At 44.7% G+C, this 16,572-nt stretch overlaps 1 protein-coding gene across 6 annotated transcripts in view; it reads left to right on the forward strand.

The window, feature by feature from the left end:
* TMEM108 (transmembrane protein 108) overlaps positions 1-14,812 on the forward strand; it is a 166,970-nt gene extending 152,158 nt beyond the window's left edge. For 5 of the 6 annotated variants that reach the window (XM_071735823.1, XM_071735825.1, XM_071735824.1 and 2 more), the window contains 3 exons: positions 3,040-4,152; positions 12,894-13,048; positions 14,471-14,812. In XM_071735823.1, coding sequence (XP_071591924.1) covers positions 3,040-4,152; positions 12,894-13,048; positions 14,471-14,593 — 1,391 coding nt within the window. In that variant the 3' untranslated portion in view covers positions 14,594-14,812. The remainder of the gene's footprint in view (positions 1-3,039; positions 4,153-12,893; positions 13,049-14,470) is intronic. The other variant, XM_071735827.1, reaches the window with a different exon arrangement.
* Positions 14,813-16,572: the final 1,760 nt, after the last annotated feature.

Here is a 16,572-nt window from a genome sequence, read left to right on the forward strand (position 1 = left end):
GTAAGTGGGAGCTCTGGGCAGTCAAGTTACCAGAATTCCAGCCAGAGCAGGCTTTAGGTGATGATGCGGAGCATCTGAAAATGCCAATTCCAGATTTGCTTTTGCTTTCCAGTTGGCTGTCGTTCAATTATAAAGCAAATTAATTCTACTTAAAAGGGCCAGCAAAGCCCACTGTGAAGTCCTTATTACCAGATGGTTCTCCCTAAATATACAACACCAGCTATTTTTACAATAGCTGAGTATTTCTTCAGTAGTAAGGACCACAGATTAGCTCTGGTTCTCCCGAAAGGAGTTACTGTTGCTCATTCAGCCAGTGAAAAAAGTTCTAAGCAGCTGTAGCTAACTGGGAGACAGTGGCTCTGCAAAGGCTGTTAAAGGGACTCTAGCAGATAAGCAAAATCTGACTTACCACAGCCTGAGACAGCCAAATGTCATGGGGGTTATTTTCTTTGTCAGTTAAATTACTTCTGATGTAGTGTTTCCTTTGAATAATTATTCATTCTCTACAAGCCACCTAAAGATACTAGCTAAATGCATGTGGCTTCCCATGCCTGGTGTGTGGTGACCTGCTGCCACAAGAGACTGCCCCAGAGTGATTATAAATCTTCATAGCAGCAAGCTTCTGATTTATCAGTATTTCAAGAAGTGGAGATGGATATTTGCTAGGCTTTTAGCCAGAGATCAGGGTTTCTAACCCCAGGGCACAATATGCAGAAAAGCTGACAAATTCCTTATTCCTTAAGGAATATCCTGGAGGAGAACATTACCTCAATAGAGATATTCTTCTGCGTGTGAGGTTCGAGAGAATGTAGTTACACAAAGAGCATCCAAATTTTAGCAGGCTTTACAATCATTATAATCCTAGTATCTCATAATATCTGCCAGTGCACTTTATCTTGTGTCCTGAGCACAGCAGGCCTAAAGTTTCCTGAAACATTATCTCCACACACCAAATCCAAAATAAATCATCATTCTTTCCTCTTTGAATTTGTTCTGTGGCAGCAGCTTGTCTTGGCATGAAATATTAGCCATATGGGCACTAGAATATCGGCTTTGACCTTGACCTCAGAATAAATGCTGCCAAAAATGTGAAGATAACTCCTGCCTTTCATTTCCAAGAGTGATGCTCCACAACTATAGCGCGATCTGCTCTTCTGGTTGCATCTGAGTGTGCAGAATCTGTTTTTCTCTTTGACTAGGTGTTCAGCAAGTCATCTGTGGCTGGCTAGAAACTGGGAAGCAGTATCCAAGACAATGGTTTATTTGGCACCTATGTTTATATCAGGGATATATATTTTAAAAGAGCTAATTTTAGTATCAGGCTGTGGAAAGTGCGTTGCTTGTAACTGGCTCTCACTATGTTATCAAGTTAACATTTTCACCTTTTGGATACTCTGCAAAATAACAGGAGGCTGCCGGGAACAAGATGAGGTGAATTTTGTTGGTTTTAGAGCCCTGCACTGTTCGGGTTCAGAAATGGTGGACAGTGATCAAATTAGAACATTTAGCTGGGTAAGAGGAATAGGTACTGCTCATTTGGTGAATGATGCATGGGATTCAGAATAAACAGATTTCCCTCTGACCAACATGCAGCAGGGCCCTAGGGCCCACTGGACACCTAATCAGAAATCCTTTTCCCAGGTCCTTGTCTTCCTTTTCCACTGGTGCCCATAGGAGAAATTTCCAAGTAGGTTAGAACTAAATTGAACAACAAATTCTCACAAAGGAAGCTGGCAAGTCTGGAAAGGGGAGGAGAATAGAGAAGGGGGAAGGAAGGTACTCCACAATCTTGGCTGAAAGGTGATCATTACCCAGTTTGGAGTCCTGCAGCTTTGATGAACACATCTCCCTGATTTGTTAAGACTGAGACAACATCTTTCACCTTGACACCACTGGTTGAAATTCACACTAGCACAGTGCTAATGGTGCCATCTGATGACGCTCAGTGGACTGTGCAAAATGGATTTATTCCGTGTGCTTCCTGGTGGGCAGAGACCTGCATTACACTCCACAGCTTCAACATATGGAAATGGTGACGTGTGATTGATGTGGTCCCTGCGGGTCCCACTAACTCAGGGTGTATCAGCCCTGCACCCCAGGGAAGTTTATGGTACTGCAGCTGCCCACATCCATTATCTGGACTAGGAATAAATGGAAGAATGGATGTTTCCAGTGGAGCGAATCTGGCACCTCATGAAATAATGTGCAACACAGAGTGTCAGGAGGCAAACTTTGCACCACAGCACGTGTGAGCACAGACTGGGTTACAACCAGACATTTGTGCATGGGTGCAAAGAGCAGTTGTGCTAGATTGGGTCAGACCCTTGATTTTCACATGGCATTTTGAAATAACTGTGATAGCTGTGTTTGCTTGTTCATTTTTAACATTTGGGGATTTCCCACATCTCATATGCTGAAATAAGTGACTAGGTTTCCCAACGCTGTTAAGTTAATGACAGCATATATAAGTCAGGAAGTCCTCTCATCAGAAAACTCTTCTTGACCTTATTTTCAGTAAGGGCTAAACAGCTGCTGTCTCAAAAAACATATTGCTTAATGGCATCCAAGGCTGGAAAGAGGCAAATCTATGATTTTGCAGCCAAAAGAATGAGCGGACTGAAGTTCCCCATAATGATGTGGATGTTCATCTGGATCCTCCTGGCCAAAACAAAAATGAAAACGTCTTTTGTTTCCAGCCCTAAAAAGTAAAATGCTTTGTGGCTTCTACAGGGAAATCACCTGCCTGTGGCAGTTTAAAGCACTCTCCTGGGTCCCTGCTGCAAGCTTCTCTCTGCCTTCTCTGGCGAGATTCCTTGCAACCCTCCCATTCCTACCTCTCCTCTCCCACATCTGTGGGGCCACTGCAGATTTTGTTTTCTCTCCCCACTTTCCCAGAGAAACCAAAAAAGTTGGATGCTAACTTTTCTGTTCTGCAGAACATGGAAGGTATCCCTTCCTGCCAGACACGCAAACTGTGCTGTTCCTCGTCCCCAGGTCCCCTCCTGGTTTCTCACCCCCTCTCTCTGTTTTTTCTTCCAGGTGTTCTACTGATCTTGGCACTGACAGAAGAGCTGGTGTTTTCTGTTCAGGTACTGTCTCCCACAGTCTCCTCCTCTCAGGGCTTCCCGATGGACACTACCACTATCACAGCCATGGGAACGACACCTCGGCACAAAGACCGCCACGCGGCTGAGCCTCTTCCCACATCCACTCACGCCGTTCCCCATCCCCTCAGCCTGGGTGAGAAAGCCTCTGCCACCGGGCAAAAGCAAGGGAGTGGCCCCCATGCTGGCGAAAAGGGAACGTATCATTTGTACAACCAGAGTGCTTTGTACTCGGGACAGACTCGCCCCAAGGGGAAAATATTCCAGGTTTTCAAAGGCAACTTCACGGAGTCCTCAGAGCCTTACCTAAAGACAACCCTGCACTCTCCCTTCCCTACCCTGAGGACCCCTTTCACAACCCCCCCGTTTCAGCCCCAAACCACCACGTCCAGCGATCCCAATGGCACGGGGTTGGCAAGAACTACACACTCAGACCCTTCTCCCCACCGTGACACCTCGGGAAGCCTGGGGGAAGCAGAGCGAGGGGATGTGACCCAGCCGGTGGTGCAGGAGGCAGATTTTGCCACCGCGACCGCCGGACCACCGGCTGATCCTGAAGCAGCGTCGGTGCCTTTTAAACCCACCCACTACGGCGTATGGGACATGCTGAGCAAAAACAACTCTTGGGTAACCCTGAATCTCAGTACAAACGTCCCTCTGTTTGCTGGCCCCGGATCTGCGACGGCAGCAGCGGGTCACTCGGTTCAGACCAGTTTTGACGTCAGTGTCTCCACTCCGGTAGCCAGAAGGCCCAAGGGACCCGCTCCAACGCAGCACGGGGAGGTGACTAACAACACCTTGCTGGGCAGTGCTCTCTCCACAGAGCCCACCACGAGCTTGTCCAGCTCCATTTCCACAGCTGGCTCCACCGCCACCGGGAACTTCCTAAACAGACTGGTTCCTGCTGGGACCTGGAAACCTGGGGTGCAAGGAAACATCTCTCACGTCACTGAGGGGGACAAACCCCAGCACAGAGCAACCATCTGTCTCAGCAAGATGGACATTGCCTGGATCATTCTGGCCATCAGCGTACCTATATCTTCATGTTGTAAGTTAAATGCCTCTTTATTTTAATTTCTTTTTCCTTAGAATTCAGATTTTGGCCGTGGGATTCAATGACCAGGTGGAGACCTTGAGATGGATGACTTGCAATCACTAAACAGCTAACCCATTCACTGACCAAAACGCTTAGCTCCAAAACACAGGGCTTCCATTTTTAGACTCAAAGCATACTTGCTGTTGCTATTAGAAATCACTTAAGTCTTCTCGGGCACTACATTTGAGGATGTAGCACAAGACTGAACAACTCTAGAAGGCGAAGCAGCTTTACTTCAAAGCATTTAAGCTGATCAACAAAAATTGTACTAGTCTTTAATCTGGGAACCACTATATTCCGCCCCAGAGTTGGTTTTAAAAGCCCACTGCTAACCCAAAAGATTAATGACAGTTGTAATGACTAATACCTTAGGAAACACCAGTTTTCCAGCATAACAAATTATTCCACTGCAGGCAGTTCATGAACTATCAGACTGTAAAGTCTGATAACTAAAGCGCTTGTTTCCTCCACTTTAATTGCAACTTTGGAGCTGCCAAGGCAGCAGGAAGACTTTGAAGTCTTGGCCTTTAGACACCAGGAGTCAGCCACCTGTGGGACCAGGGCAGATTGGGTTTCCAGGGCTGGCTTAGGAACTCATCATTGGTCTGAGTTACAAAAAAAGAAATAACCAAACAACGCATGGTTGAGTTATAAGAAAGCTTGTGAGTGGAGTGTGGGTTATCCCCTGCTTAGCTGGGTTGGAACTGCAAGGTAGGACAAGAGTTGCTCTGGGGTTTCAGGATACAGAGCCGAGAAGGAGCCACTGAAGGGGTTGCAGCATGTGATTGTGCTGATCTGTCTGGAATGAAACAAAAACATAAACATTTCCCAGCCTTTGCTGATCGAGGAAATGTAAAAGGGTAGCAGCCAACAGTATTGAGGATTAATCCCATGAGCTATCCTGAGGGCAAGGTTAGATGAGCTAACAAAGTCAGTCTTGCACACAACTTACTCCTGCCAAAAAAGGACATCCTCTCTCTGGCCCTCTCCAAGGCACAGCCACCTGGTCCTGGTCCTGCCCCTCGACCTCTGTCAGGCCTGACCTGACACCTCTCTGAACCACTTTCTGCTTGCTAAAGTGGAAAAAATAAATAATCGCTTTGCTCTTTGGTATTTTCTGTCTACCCATTGAGCTGAATCAGCCTCCCTGCAGGGTGAGAGTGTGAGTGCGAGACCTGGAGCGGATGAAGCTGCAGGAATGCACACCTGGAGAGGCAGCAGCACAGATCCTTTTGACAGCTGCAAATTATGGGATAGGCTCAGCATATCTGTTAGATGATACCACTGGGACCATCAGTTCTGCTATTGCCAGTGTGGTTAAAACCACGAGTGAGAACAACACTTAAGCCTACAAGATGGACAACCAAATAAAGTGAAACCACAGCAGAGGGAGAAACTCGGATATAGTGAGCACAGTGTGATGAGAAGCAGTAATACCTGATGATCTGATCAACAGTGCCTTTTCTATCAATTGGTAGAAGCAGAGGATCAAATAAATTATTACAACCCTTATGTTTCAGGCCAGCATTCAGAAAGAAAGCTGATCTGGATAGAAAGCATCCAAATACAAAGCTCAAAATACTACACTACACAAACCAAGCATAGGAAACATAACCAGTGCGTGAACTGGTGTAGGTCTCTGCCAGCAGTGCACTGTATATGAACTAATGACTAATGATAGTTATTATTATTAGTAATAATAATATCAAGAGTATGTTGGCAGCACTTCTAACCCACTAAATAGCAGTGTTTAAACTTTTCCTCTTACATACCAGACCAGTATGTGTTCACATGACTGTGCTTATCCTATTTCTTTATTTGGAAGACACATTTTTAAAGAGACAAGTCTTATTTTAGAAACTATCTATACTAGCTGTAATACAGCTGTTTAAATGATTCAAATATTTAAACCCTACTTTCAAGACTGGATTTCTGAGTATGGTCTTCAGTGGGACTCTCCTGTTAAAATCCAGGGATCCTCAAATATATTTCAGAGTTGAAGTGAACGGCAGGCAGCGTTTAAGTGGAGGTTGTGGGTTTTTTCCTCTGGCTAAAGTGCACAGGGAATTGTTTTTGTTCCAAAGCTATGCTGTTTAAACTATGCCGTGGTAAGTTCTGTTGTACAAGCATAGATTACTCATACAGGAAAAGAAAAATAAGTTATAGCAACCTAAAACACTTTTACCCAGATGTGCATGTACAAGTTGTGTCTCCCCTCTCCATTGTACACTGGAGGGACACATGGTACTGCACCCATCTCTGGAGCCCCCAACACAAGAAAGATATGGAACTGTTGAAGTGAGTCTAGAGAAGGGCCACAAAGATGATCGGAGGGCTGGAAGACCTTTCCTATGAAGATAGGCTGAGAGAGTTGTTCAGACTGGAGAAGAGAGAGCTCTGGGGAGAGCTTATAGCAGCCTTCCAGTAACCTGAAGGGGTGACAGTAAAGCTGGGGAGGGACTTTTTACAAGGGCAGGTAGCAAAAGGACAAGGGGCATGGCTTTAAAGTGGAAGAAGGTAGATTTAAGTTAGACATTAGGAGGAAATTCTTCACGATGAGGGTAGTGAAATGCAGGCACAGGTTGCCTAGAGAAGCTGTGGCTGCCCCATCCTTGGAAGTGTTGAAGGCCAGGTTGGATGGGGCTTTGAGCAACCTGGTTCAGTGGGAAGTATCCCATGGCAGGGGGTGGGAGTGCTGGAATTAGTCGATCTTTAAGGTCTCTTCCAACCAAAACCTTTCTTTGATTTTAGGATGATTCTATGATTTCCTGACCCTCAAGAACCTGGGTAGCTGCAGGGACAGGCGTGGGGGTGTAGTCGGAGTAGTAGGGCTGGGGTGTACGGTGTGTGGTGTGCGGTGTGGGTCGCAGGGTGTGCGAAGGGGACTGTCGCCACCTCCCGGGCACAGGCGCCGGCAGCTGAGGACAGAGGGCCCCACGCTGGCATTTTCCTCACTTGGGTTTTACAGAGGGCTGATGGTGAGGGGCGGGTGAAGAGTACAGCCGTTTGGGTTTCTTTTCATCTTCAAGGGGTGAAAACGCTCTCGGTGAGAGGTCCTCAAAGATGCTGTGCCTGTGAACTGAGGAAACGGCATCCTGCTCCTGCCTTGTGATGCTGAAAGGGGGAGGTGTCTGGGATATCGAGATTCAGCCCCATGCTCTTAAATACCTGAGCTGCCTTAGGAGGGAAGGAGACACACAGAAAGTCACTGAGGACTCATCTTGTGGGAGGCTATTTCTGCCATGGAGTTGCAGGCTGGCAGCTCAGGCTGGCACCTTCAAGGGGAACAGCAAGGCCTGAGGTGCTGCTGAGACACCTGTGGGAAAGAGGCACCAGGGGAAGAGGCATGGTAGTTAGCAATGCATGCTGGAAAGAAGAGGAAAGAGATGAGGAGAGGTAACTGAAACCTGTTCACGGCTGCAGGGATGTAATTAACTCAGCTCCCTCCTCCTGCTAATGAGGGGTGCTTCCAAACCAAACCAGTTCGCTGATCTCCAGGCTGGTTCCAGAGCCCTTGCAGACCTGCGCAGTGGCTGGAGCATCTCTCCTCTGCTGGAAGCCCTTGTGACTGTCCCCAAAATCTCTCCCCTGAGTGAGGGGTGGCGAGGAGGCTGGAAAAGCCTGTCTTCTCAGGGGGCTTCTGGGCACAGCTTCTGCTGCCCAAAATCCTCAGAAAGTAAGATGCACCACGATGCTGCAGAGATGTATCTGCCCCTCTCCAACACACAGCACAGTAGGGCCCACATGCTGCTCACTGTCAGATTTTTTTTTTTTTTTTTTTTTTTTTTTTTGACAGATTCCTGTCAAATAGAAACCTGTGAGTGTTTTAACTTCTGTAGCAGGGGAAGTGGCCTGCTAGAGAGTGACCACAGGAGCCCTTGGCTCTTCATCACCACTGGAAAAAGTGCCCGGGATCTTGAGCTTCTTGCCTAAGAAAGACCCAGCCAGGTTCCTTCTGGCCTGTCCCTGCCATCAGGATTTGCACCTAAGAGCAGGGAGCAGCAGAGGGTTGGTTCAGCATTGCTGTGTCCTGGCATCTGAGCCCCACTGAGGACTGGCAGGTCCTCATGGCCATGCTGGTGGCACAGCTCAATGACTATAGCACTAGCCTGAAGTCCTGGGCCTCAGGAGCTCTTCTGATGAAATAAAAGTTGGGATTTAGCCTCCCTGTCCTTATAGTACATATATGTTAAGGATGCGTAGGTTTATGAATCCCACTGAAATCCCTTAAGATACTAGCCAGAAAAAGCAATGCTTTGAACAGGAATGCATGAGCCACCTCTGCTGCATGAACCAACGGGGAATCATTTCACCTTTTGGTACCTCAGTTTTGTGGTGTAAATAATGGGGGTAATGTGGCTACTGCCATCTGAGGACCACAAAAATGAAGGATTCTGTCTCATTGTGTTCCCAGAAAAGCAAAGTCATATATAATGTCAATATCAGTGTTTTCTGCTTGTCACAGTTAGAGTTGTTTTTATGATGTCCTTCAGGCAGCCTTGAACATTTTTGTGCACATTCATTTTTATGTGTGTGAGTGCCTGTCTCTGCAATGCAGAACAAGACACAATATGAACTCATTTTAAAACTCACCATCCTGGTCCCAGTACTTAAGTTTCTGTAATTACAGAGTGACACAATAAAATGTGGAAGAACAAAAACTTGCAAATCAGATGCTCAGAAGTCAATTCATTCAGTCAGTTCTGCTGACACAGGAAAAAACAGAGGGAGGCTGAGCCTCTGAACACAGGCATCAGCAGAACTCAAAGAATATATGAAGAATTGCCTTGGACCTAACCCCACTTAGCTCTCATTTCATGCACTGGGAAGCTTTCCAAAATTTTCTTACCCACTTTCTCCATTGAAAAGCCTACAAACATTTGCTTCCCTTTCTGAAGCCAGGGAGATCCCAAGTCCTGAATCTTATCCCCAGGTGTGAGCTGAGGCTGAGCTAAGTAAGAGCCTCTTGTCTCCAGAGGTAAGCAGCTGTGGTCAATAAGAGAGCAGTCAATAATCATGATACCTGTATCCCAGCTACTATAGATGACCATAGTAAATGGGAGAAATTGAAAGAAATTAAGAAAAAAACCCTACTTTTATAGTCACCGAGGCAAGGATTATGTAGAAACTTGGTTTATGTTATAACCTGCAGGCACAGGAAGAAGTAAATTAACATCCTCCAGCCCAAATATTTCCTGACTTCTAAGTGCTTGCAAGGTTAAGGTCTGCTACCATCATGCATCATGTTTTATGTGGGAGTTAGAGAGTGGGGCAAATGGGTATGTAAGAGTGGTGGAATATTTTAAGTGAGTTGAAATAAAAGACTGAAGACTATCAGGAAACTGTAGGGAGTTGGTATGATCTCATTACACTGCATTTATGAGGCCAGTATTAAATAAGCTGTATCCTGGTGGTTTATGGTTTTAAAAATAACATTGGAAGATTAGAAAAGAACCATGTGAATGATTTAATAGATGAGAAATGCAACATAATTCCAGCTGTGTCACCGTGTAGTCCAAGAAGAGGCCAAAGCCCACACATATAGGGGGCATTTCTGATAGCATAGCAGAAGCTTTTAATAAAAAAGGCAAAAGGAGACTGAGGAAGCAGCAGCTGAAGCTGAAGGTATTTAGATGAAAAAGGCAATGTAAACATGTTCTCACGGTGGAAATTAAACACTGGAACAAACTTTGTGGGAATGGGATGGATATCTAGTCACTCCATGCCCTTGGATGAATCTGGGTATTTTCCCATGAGATGCCCTGTGCTTTGAAAATAGCTTATGGTTAAGTTATCACATAAAATACCAGGAAAGATAAGCAGGGTATTACAGCTACTGCTTCTCTCTTGAGCTCTGTTATTGTCATTATTGCCATTTCTCCCTTCCAAACCTTCTCTGTTCTCTACGTATTTCATCCATTTAATATATCCTCTCTGTCCCTCTGTCTGGCTAGAGCTTTTTCTGTAGTACTCATAATTCGAAATATGGGAGTAAATAGATAACTGGGAATATTGGTAAAGCTGTACCCTGTTACTAGCATTGTTCTGGTATCAAGCAGTCCTATGTTAACTACATTAATTTCCATAAAATATGCCCCCAAAAGGGTAGCTAATAAGAGATGAAGATGGAATAGTCCTATCCATTCCAGCCCTGTTGTCCTCTCTCTCTCTCTTGAATCAAGTCTCCTCTGCTTTGAATTGGGACAACTTAGGCAGACAGCCTCCAGCTAAAATATGTAATATTCGAGGAAGCTCAGGAACCCATTTTCCATGGCCTTTCATCCATTTATTTGTGTGTGCACTGAGGTTGGAGGCTGGGAGTGTTGTTCAAGGAGAGAGCTTTATTGCTATAGAGCAACCAGATCTGCACATAGTGCGGCCACTTCTGCAGGAAGAAGCACGGATCTCTCTCAACTCACTGTCACTGTTTTTCCAGCCTCTAAAACCCCAATCTGAGACTCCTCTGTCAGCAGTCACATTATTTTATAAGCTGTAAAACCTCAGGCTTTCAAAATATTTGCAGAGCAATAGAGTCAGGTTTGTTGGGGCTCTCATATCCTCAGCCATCTTCAGAAAATGTTCTGTGCCTTAGGGATCACTTGTTGCTGGAACACCAAAAAGTTCCAAGGTCTGTTGGCTCTCGCCAGCATTTGGGAGGACTAAATGTAGGTCTTGCTTCACTTTCTCATCTTAACAAGCCTGCAGGCTGGGACACAGAGAGGGTAGCAGCAAAGCAGGGTGTGAAGATGAAGCCCTTCAAGAGGACAGGCATTTCCCTGGGCAGGGAGAGCAGTTCTGGTGGCCCAGTCAGGGTGCCTGCCTGTGGGCACAGTGGCTGGAGTCATGCTCTCAAGCTGTCAGAAAAAGAAGTTATTGGTGATAGAAAAAAAGCACTATGAGTCAAAGATAATAGTAAGTTTGATGATGACCTTCTTTTCTAAAACTTGCAGGAATAGTTTGAGAAATTTTTCCATTAGTTTCAGAGGAAGATTTATAGCATAAGCTCACCTTTCCCTATGAGTAAGACATAAATTGCCTGAACTCAAACCCATTATGGATTTTTTTTTCTTAGTAGCTTATTCTTTTGTTTTAAGCAGAGCTCTAGCCTTGCACTTTTGTATCGCCATATCATGTGAGTAAATGGAATAAGAAATTAGACCCATGGCATGTGGGTAGCTGCAATGTTTGTCAAAATACACAAAGCAGCTTGGAACTCTCTGCAGCCTTTCTTTCCTCTGAGCTATAATTCTAATAGATAATTTTGGCTGTAGCTGACAAAATTTTTGTGCTTCATGAATATTTTCTTCTTTTCTACCACAAGGGTTTTAGAAATAATGGAGTGAATTTACAGCAGGGCATTTCCAATTTCACAGGTACAAATCTAAGTAAGTACACATCCAGATACCTGTCTGTATAAATCAGGGAGAATTCAAGCACAACTGATCAGTTAATTCCACAGGTGTAAGATAAGCACATGGAGCTTATGCATCTTTACTCTGAACAAACCCTTGTACATGACTCAGCTTCTGCCTGAGCAAGGACCAGTGGGATCAGGAAGCTTGCTCCAGTGGGTTTGCCTGCCTTTCCTAAAATTAGCAAGATTACCCATCTGAATTGCAACATAAATGACTAAACCTAAAGCAGTTCCAGAGAATAACATTCAACCAGCTCTGTGTTTGGCCCACCTGCTGTGGGAGCATTATCCTGGCATCCCTGAGTTTAGGGGATTGCCTATGGCCTTGTGACCAGACAATTGTATCAACAAGTTTCATTTGCTGGTCACTTTTCATCGGGCCTAACTGCTCTACTTTATGCTCAAATATTTCAGGTGGTAGAAGCTTAAGTCTACTCTGCAGATAAGAAAAAAATCCAGGCTCAGACACCACGCTCAGTGCCCGGTCGAGTGTGGGGGGATGGATTATGCTTATCAGTAAATCCCACAGCTTGATACAGCTGATGGAGACATGCAGGAAAACCTCAGCACTGGGGTTAATGCTGCACTGGAAGTGTAAACTACATGAGACAGGTGACAGAGATCTCCACACCACCTCACCACTGGCTCATCCCACTCAGGAGCCCATCTGTTCCCCCATCCGGTCAATGGTGTTTCAGAGCATGGTCTAAAAGTACCCAAAATCCAAGTTATGAATGTGAGGTGAGTGGCACCTCAGGGCAGGAACTTTTGGTACTGAAGACGTGCAACTACATGCATTTATGAATTTGTTGTTTGAGCCTAGGACAGGTGTTTTTCACTGCCTGTTTGCTAATGTGCTCATCACTGCAGCATCTGAACACAATGGAAGCAGAAGAAATCTGCACAGCAGCATCCTTTTCAGTCCCTGGAAAGTGCCCTCTGTGCTAGAGGGTCTGTAAATCCCAGTTTAGGATTAAAATATCATCAGTTCCAACACCGAAGCTTTTCATTCTCCAGAGACCCACATCTTGAAGATTATAAATTCATATTAAAAAAAAATAAAAACTGCATATCCTGCCAAGCCCAAAACCTCATCTTCTTAGCCCAGATTTTGAGTTAATTTGTGGGGTTTGTTAGCAGTGAGCTGGATCTGACTGAGAGTGAATGCTGTGAATGAAGGTCACCAGCCCTCTTAAGTAACATAAAAACCCAAATCCCTGGTACTGATGAGTCCTTTTTGAAAGGAAATAACCAATTTTTTACATGTTTCTATTGACAGCAGTTCTGCTGACAGTCTGTTGCATGAGGAGGAAGAAAAAGACATCCAACCCAGAAAACAACCTGAGCTATTGGAATAATGCTATTACCATGGACTACTTCAACAGGCATGCTGTAGAGTTACCAAGAGAGATCCAGTCCCTGGAGACTTCAGAGGTACCTCACTTGCAGAACTGGTGTCTAAAAACTGTAGCTGAAGGGCAGAGGAAATCATACTATTAAAGCCTGGAAATTGCAATGCATACTTAAGGAAACTTGGTTTTAGAAGGACTCATCCCCACATATGATAAATATGTCAACAAAACCATAATGCCATCCTTTACCCAGCCATGGCAGATATGCAATGTATTGTGTGATCGCTGGAATTAACCACCTTTAGGTGAATTTTTCCCTAGGTTTCTTCTCCTGTTGAGCCTATGGCCAATGTCTAGCCCATACCATGACTGCTTAGCAGAGCTCTTTGGGTTGGCTTGTTACTGACAGTCAGTCCTTCTAATCTGTCTCATGTGCATGTCCAACATGGCATTTCATAAAGGGAGTAGTGGGAGTTAATAATACAGGGAAATTTTGTGCATTTATGTCTCAGGAGCTGCCTATAGGTTCTCAAATACCTGCTCAGTATACAAGTAATCAAGACATATGTATATGGGAGTGTGTAGTGGTGGTGTATACTCATCAGCCTTTACTTAAGGGATCTAACTGGTTCAATGGAAGTATTGGTATATGGGCAGGTGCTTGTACTGACAGAAAAGTATTCCCTGGACTCAGAGATAAAGAAGAATAGTTTAGTATAGTTTAAAGGTTTTTAAAACCTATAAACAATGAAGAGTTTGGGTTTATGCTAAAGTTATTTTCAGGTCAGTTAGCTGACTACCCCACCTCATTAAATTAGAAAAAAACCCCGTATTTTTAGAAAGGAACCTCTTGAGATGTAACAAGTAGTCATTTCATTAACCTCACTTTTCTGGCAAGCATTTTGCCCAAGCTAAGACAAGACCTGGTCTAGACTTCCGAAAAATCAAATAATAGGCCCATTCACATATAGGATGGTCTCCAAAAGCTGTCATCTGAGTAATTGAAACCCCATCAGGACATGACTGAACTGGAGCATACTGAGGTGCTTGGAACCACGTATGTAATTTTCTGACCTTAAAAAGAATCTGAAAATGCATCTTTGAATAGGCAAGCCCAGCTGATAGACAAAAAAATGTTGCAGTGTGTCACAGAAGTGGACAGAAAAAAAAAATGACATGAAAGCTCAAATTCTGTATGCACCTAAAGTTTGGTGCATATGACTTCTGGATCCCTAGAAACAGGATAAACCATCAGCCTGATAATCAGAGGAGCTCTTCACTCATGGCTCCTACTGCTTGAAGTAAGGCAAAACTGGCTCACCAAACTTAGCTCTCTGGGAGCCAGAGACCCCCAGACTTAGGCACTTTTGGGGGACTGGGAGAAGTGATGAAAGTAGCAGTCCATTGCCCACATGAATTGGCACAGGGCAGCAGCATTCCCCGTGTGCTCGTGGAGGGTGAGGGGTGTGAAGTGCTCACCTTGCTTCTCTTCTCTTTCTCCTAGGACCACCTCTCTGAGCCACGCTCCCCTGCCAATGGTGACTACCGTGACACTGGGATGGTCCTCGTGAACCCCTTCTGTCAAGAAACACTATTTGTAGGACATGAGCAAGTCTCTGAAATATGACCCCACTGCTGCCCGCCTCTTGCAGTTTCATCTCTACCGTCTCCAAATTATAAATAAATATATATATTATAAATATAATCTTTGTGTAACCCTGAATTACAAGAAATGTTTTCAGCCTTTCTTTTCTCCCTCAGAATTGTCTGCCCCTTTTTTATAAGTGTGGTAAAACTTTACAGAACAAACTGTGGCTTTATAAAATAAAGGTATTTCTAAGCAAAACACTTGTCAGATGGACTGTTTTCTTTGTGGTCATTTACAGCCTGCTGCTAAATATACTTGGTCTGGAAGAATATTGGGCAAGGCTGCTTTTGAGCAGGTAGCATCCTATGTGATATCACTTAGCTTGGCTGTGAGCATCCCTGCTAAGTGACCATCCTTTCTCTTGCTGTAGAATGACCTTGGTCACCCTTTTTCTTTAGGCAGCCAAGCTAGAATACAGATCAGACAGGACCAGCTCAGTTGCAAGACATAGTCCATACAGCTTGTGTGCCCTCTGGGTGTGACTCCAGCACTGCCTGAGCACTGACTGAGTACCCCTTCAGGGTCCTCCTTCCAGCAGAAAACAGCAAGGGTCTGCCAGCTCAGCAAGGATAAAGTAGGGAAGCTGGGCTAAAGTGGTATGATAAAAATCTTGATGTACCCGTGGGGATCCAGGGCCACACAAGACATGGGCAGACCTCTTGGAGTAGTCATGTACAGTATGATGTTTTTACGTGACCTTCTTCAGACTTAAACAGGAGAATCAAGTTCTAGTTTGAGCTCCAAAGCTGTTTTACATGAGCAAGAACAAGAATTACTTTTTTTTTCCTGAAAAAAATGTCCTAACCACATTACAAGCTGGACTCACAGATGCTCCGCTCTAGCCCAGTGAATCCTCAATTATTTCCTGCAGCAAAAACAGCCTCAATAGAAGGCATGTAGATTGTCCCCTTCAAAGAAACAGAACTGTCCTATGAATTTATCAGAAATTCTAAAATCTGGTAATTAGGGACTTGCACCAATTGAATGCTGTGGCTTCAACAATATTTCCATTTTACTTATTCTGTGTGCTTAGGCTGCTAGTGCCACTGAATTAAATTTCCTCATACCCTCCCACCCCTCCTCTCTGAGGCTTTCCTTCCCTGCTTAGGAATGAAAACACAGTGGTTCAGAGCAAAATGGCCTTTCAGTCCCACCCAGTTAAGCTCTACTTTGCAGGCTATTATACTGCTGGGGAATAGTAGGGGTGAAAAAAGCTTAAATGATGGATTAAAAATAGGTTGTTACAAGGAGAGGCTAACATGGAACATGTTAGTTTACATGTTAGTCTAATGTAGTCTAATTAATCTGCATTCTAACATTTAGACTTTCCCTAAATCAATGTTATTTCTTTGAGCAACTCAGAACTGTTACTGTGGGACCTATTTCCTGTTTTGCTTCTCAAGTTGCCTTTTTTGTGTGGTTCAGCAAGTGGAAAGGCCTCTGTCTTTTGAAGCCTCAGCTGTCCTCTCCCCACCTCTGCCCATCAGTCCCTGTAGATTATTTTCTGCCTTCATTTCTCACTTCATCAGGAGCAGGCTGTGAGGCAGCAGGGAGTTTATTCCCTGCTCCAGCTGGCAGGGGATAAACTCCCTGCTCCTTGCCACTGGCTGTTCAGCTTTATCACTTGGATGCACAAAAAAAGGAAGATGGGGCAGGACAGAGTTAGTGTAGCATCATTAACTTTATGCCTTGTTCAAGGTGAGCCACAGCTGGTACCAGAAAAGGGAGTTAGAGCAGAGGCACATCTGGTCCAGCTGTTCCCACCTGCCAGCAGTGTCCCAGTGGCTGTGGTTAGTCAGAGTAACCTGACAACTTTACTAAATGATGCCTGGAACCAAACCAAGACGTGAGGCGTTGTCATCCCTGCTTTCTCTCTGTCCCACATGTGCACTTACACTGTGATGAGGCACAGATCTGAATATGAGGGCCACAGGCTAATAGTTATTATTATCCTAATA

Source organism: Heliangelus exortis, chromosome 2 (genome assembly GCF_036169615.1).
Source record: "Heliangelus exortis chromosome 2, bHelExo1.hap1, whole genome shotgun sequence".
NCBI lineage: Eukaryota > Metazoa > Chordata > Aves > Apodiformes > Trochilidae > Heliangelus > Heliangelus exortis.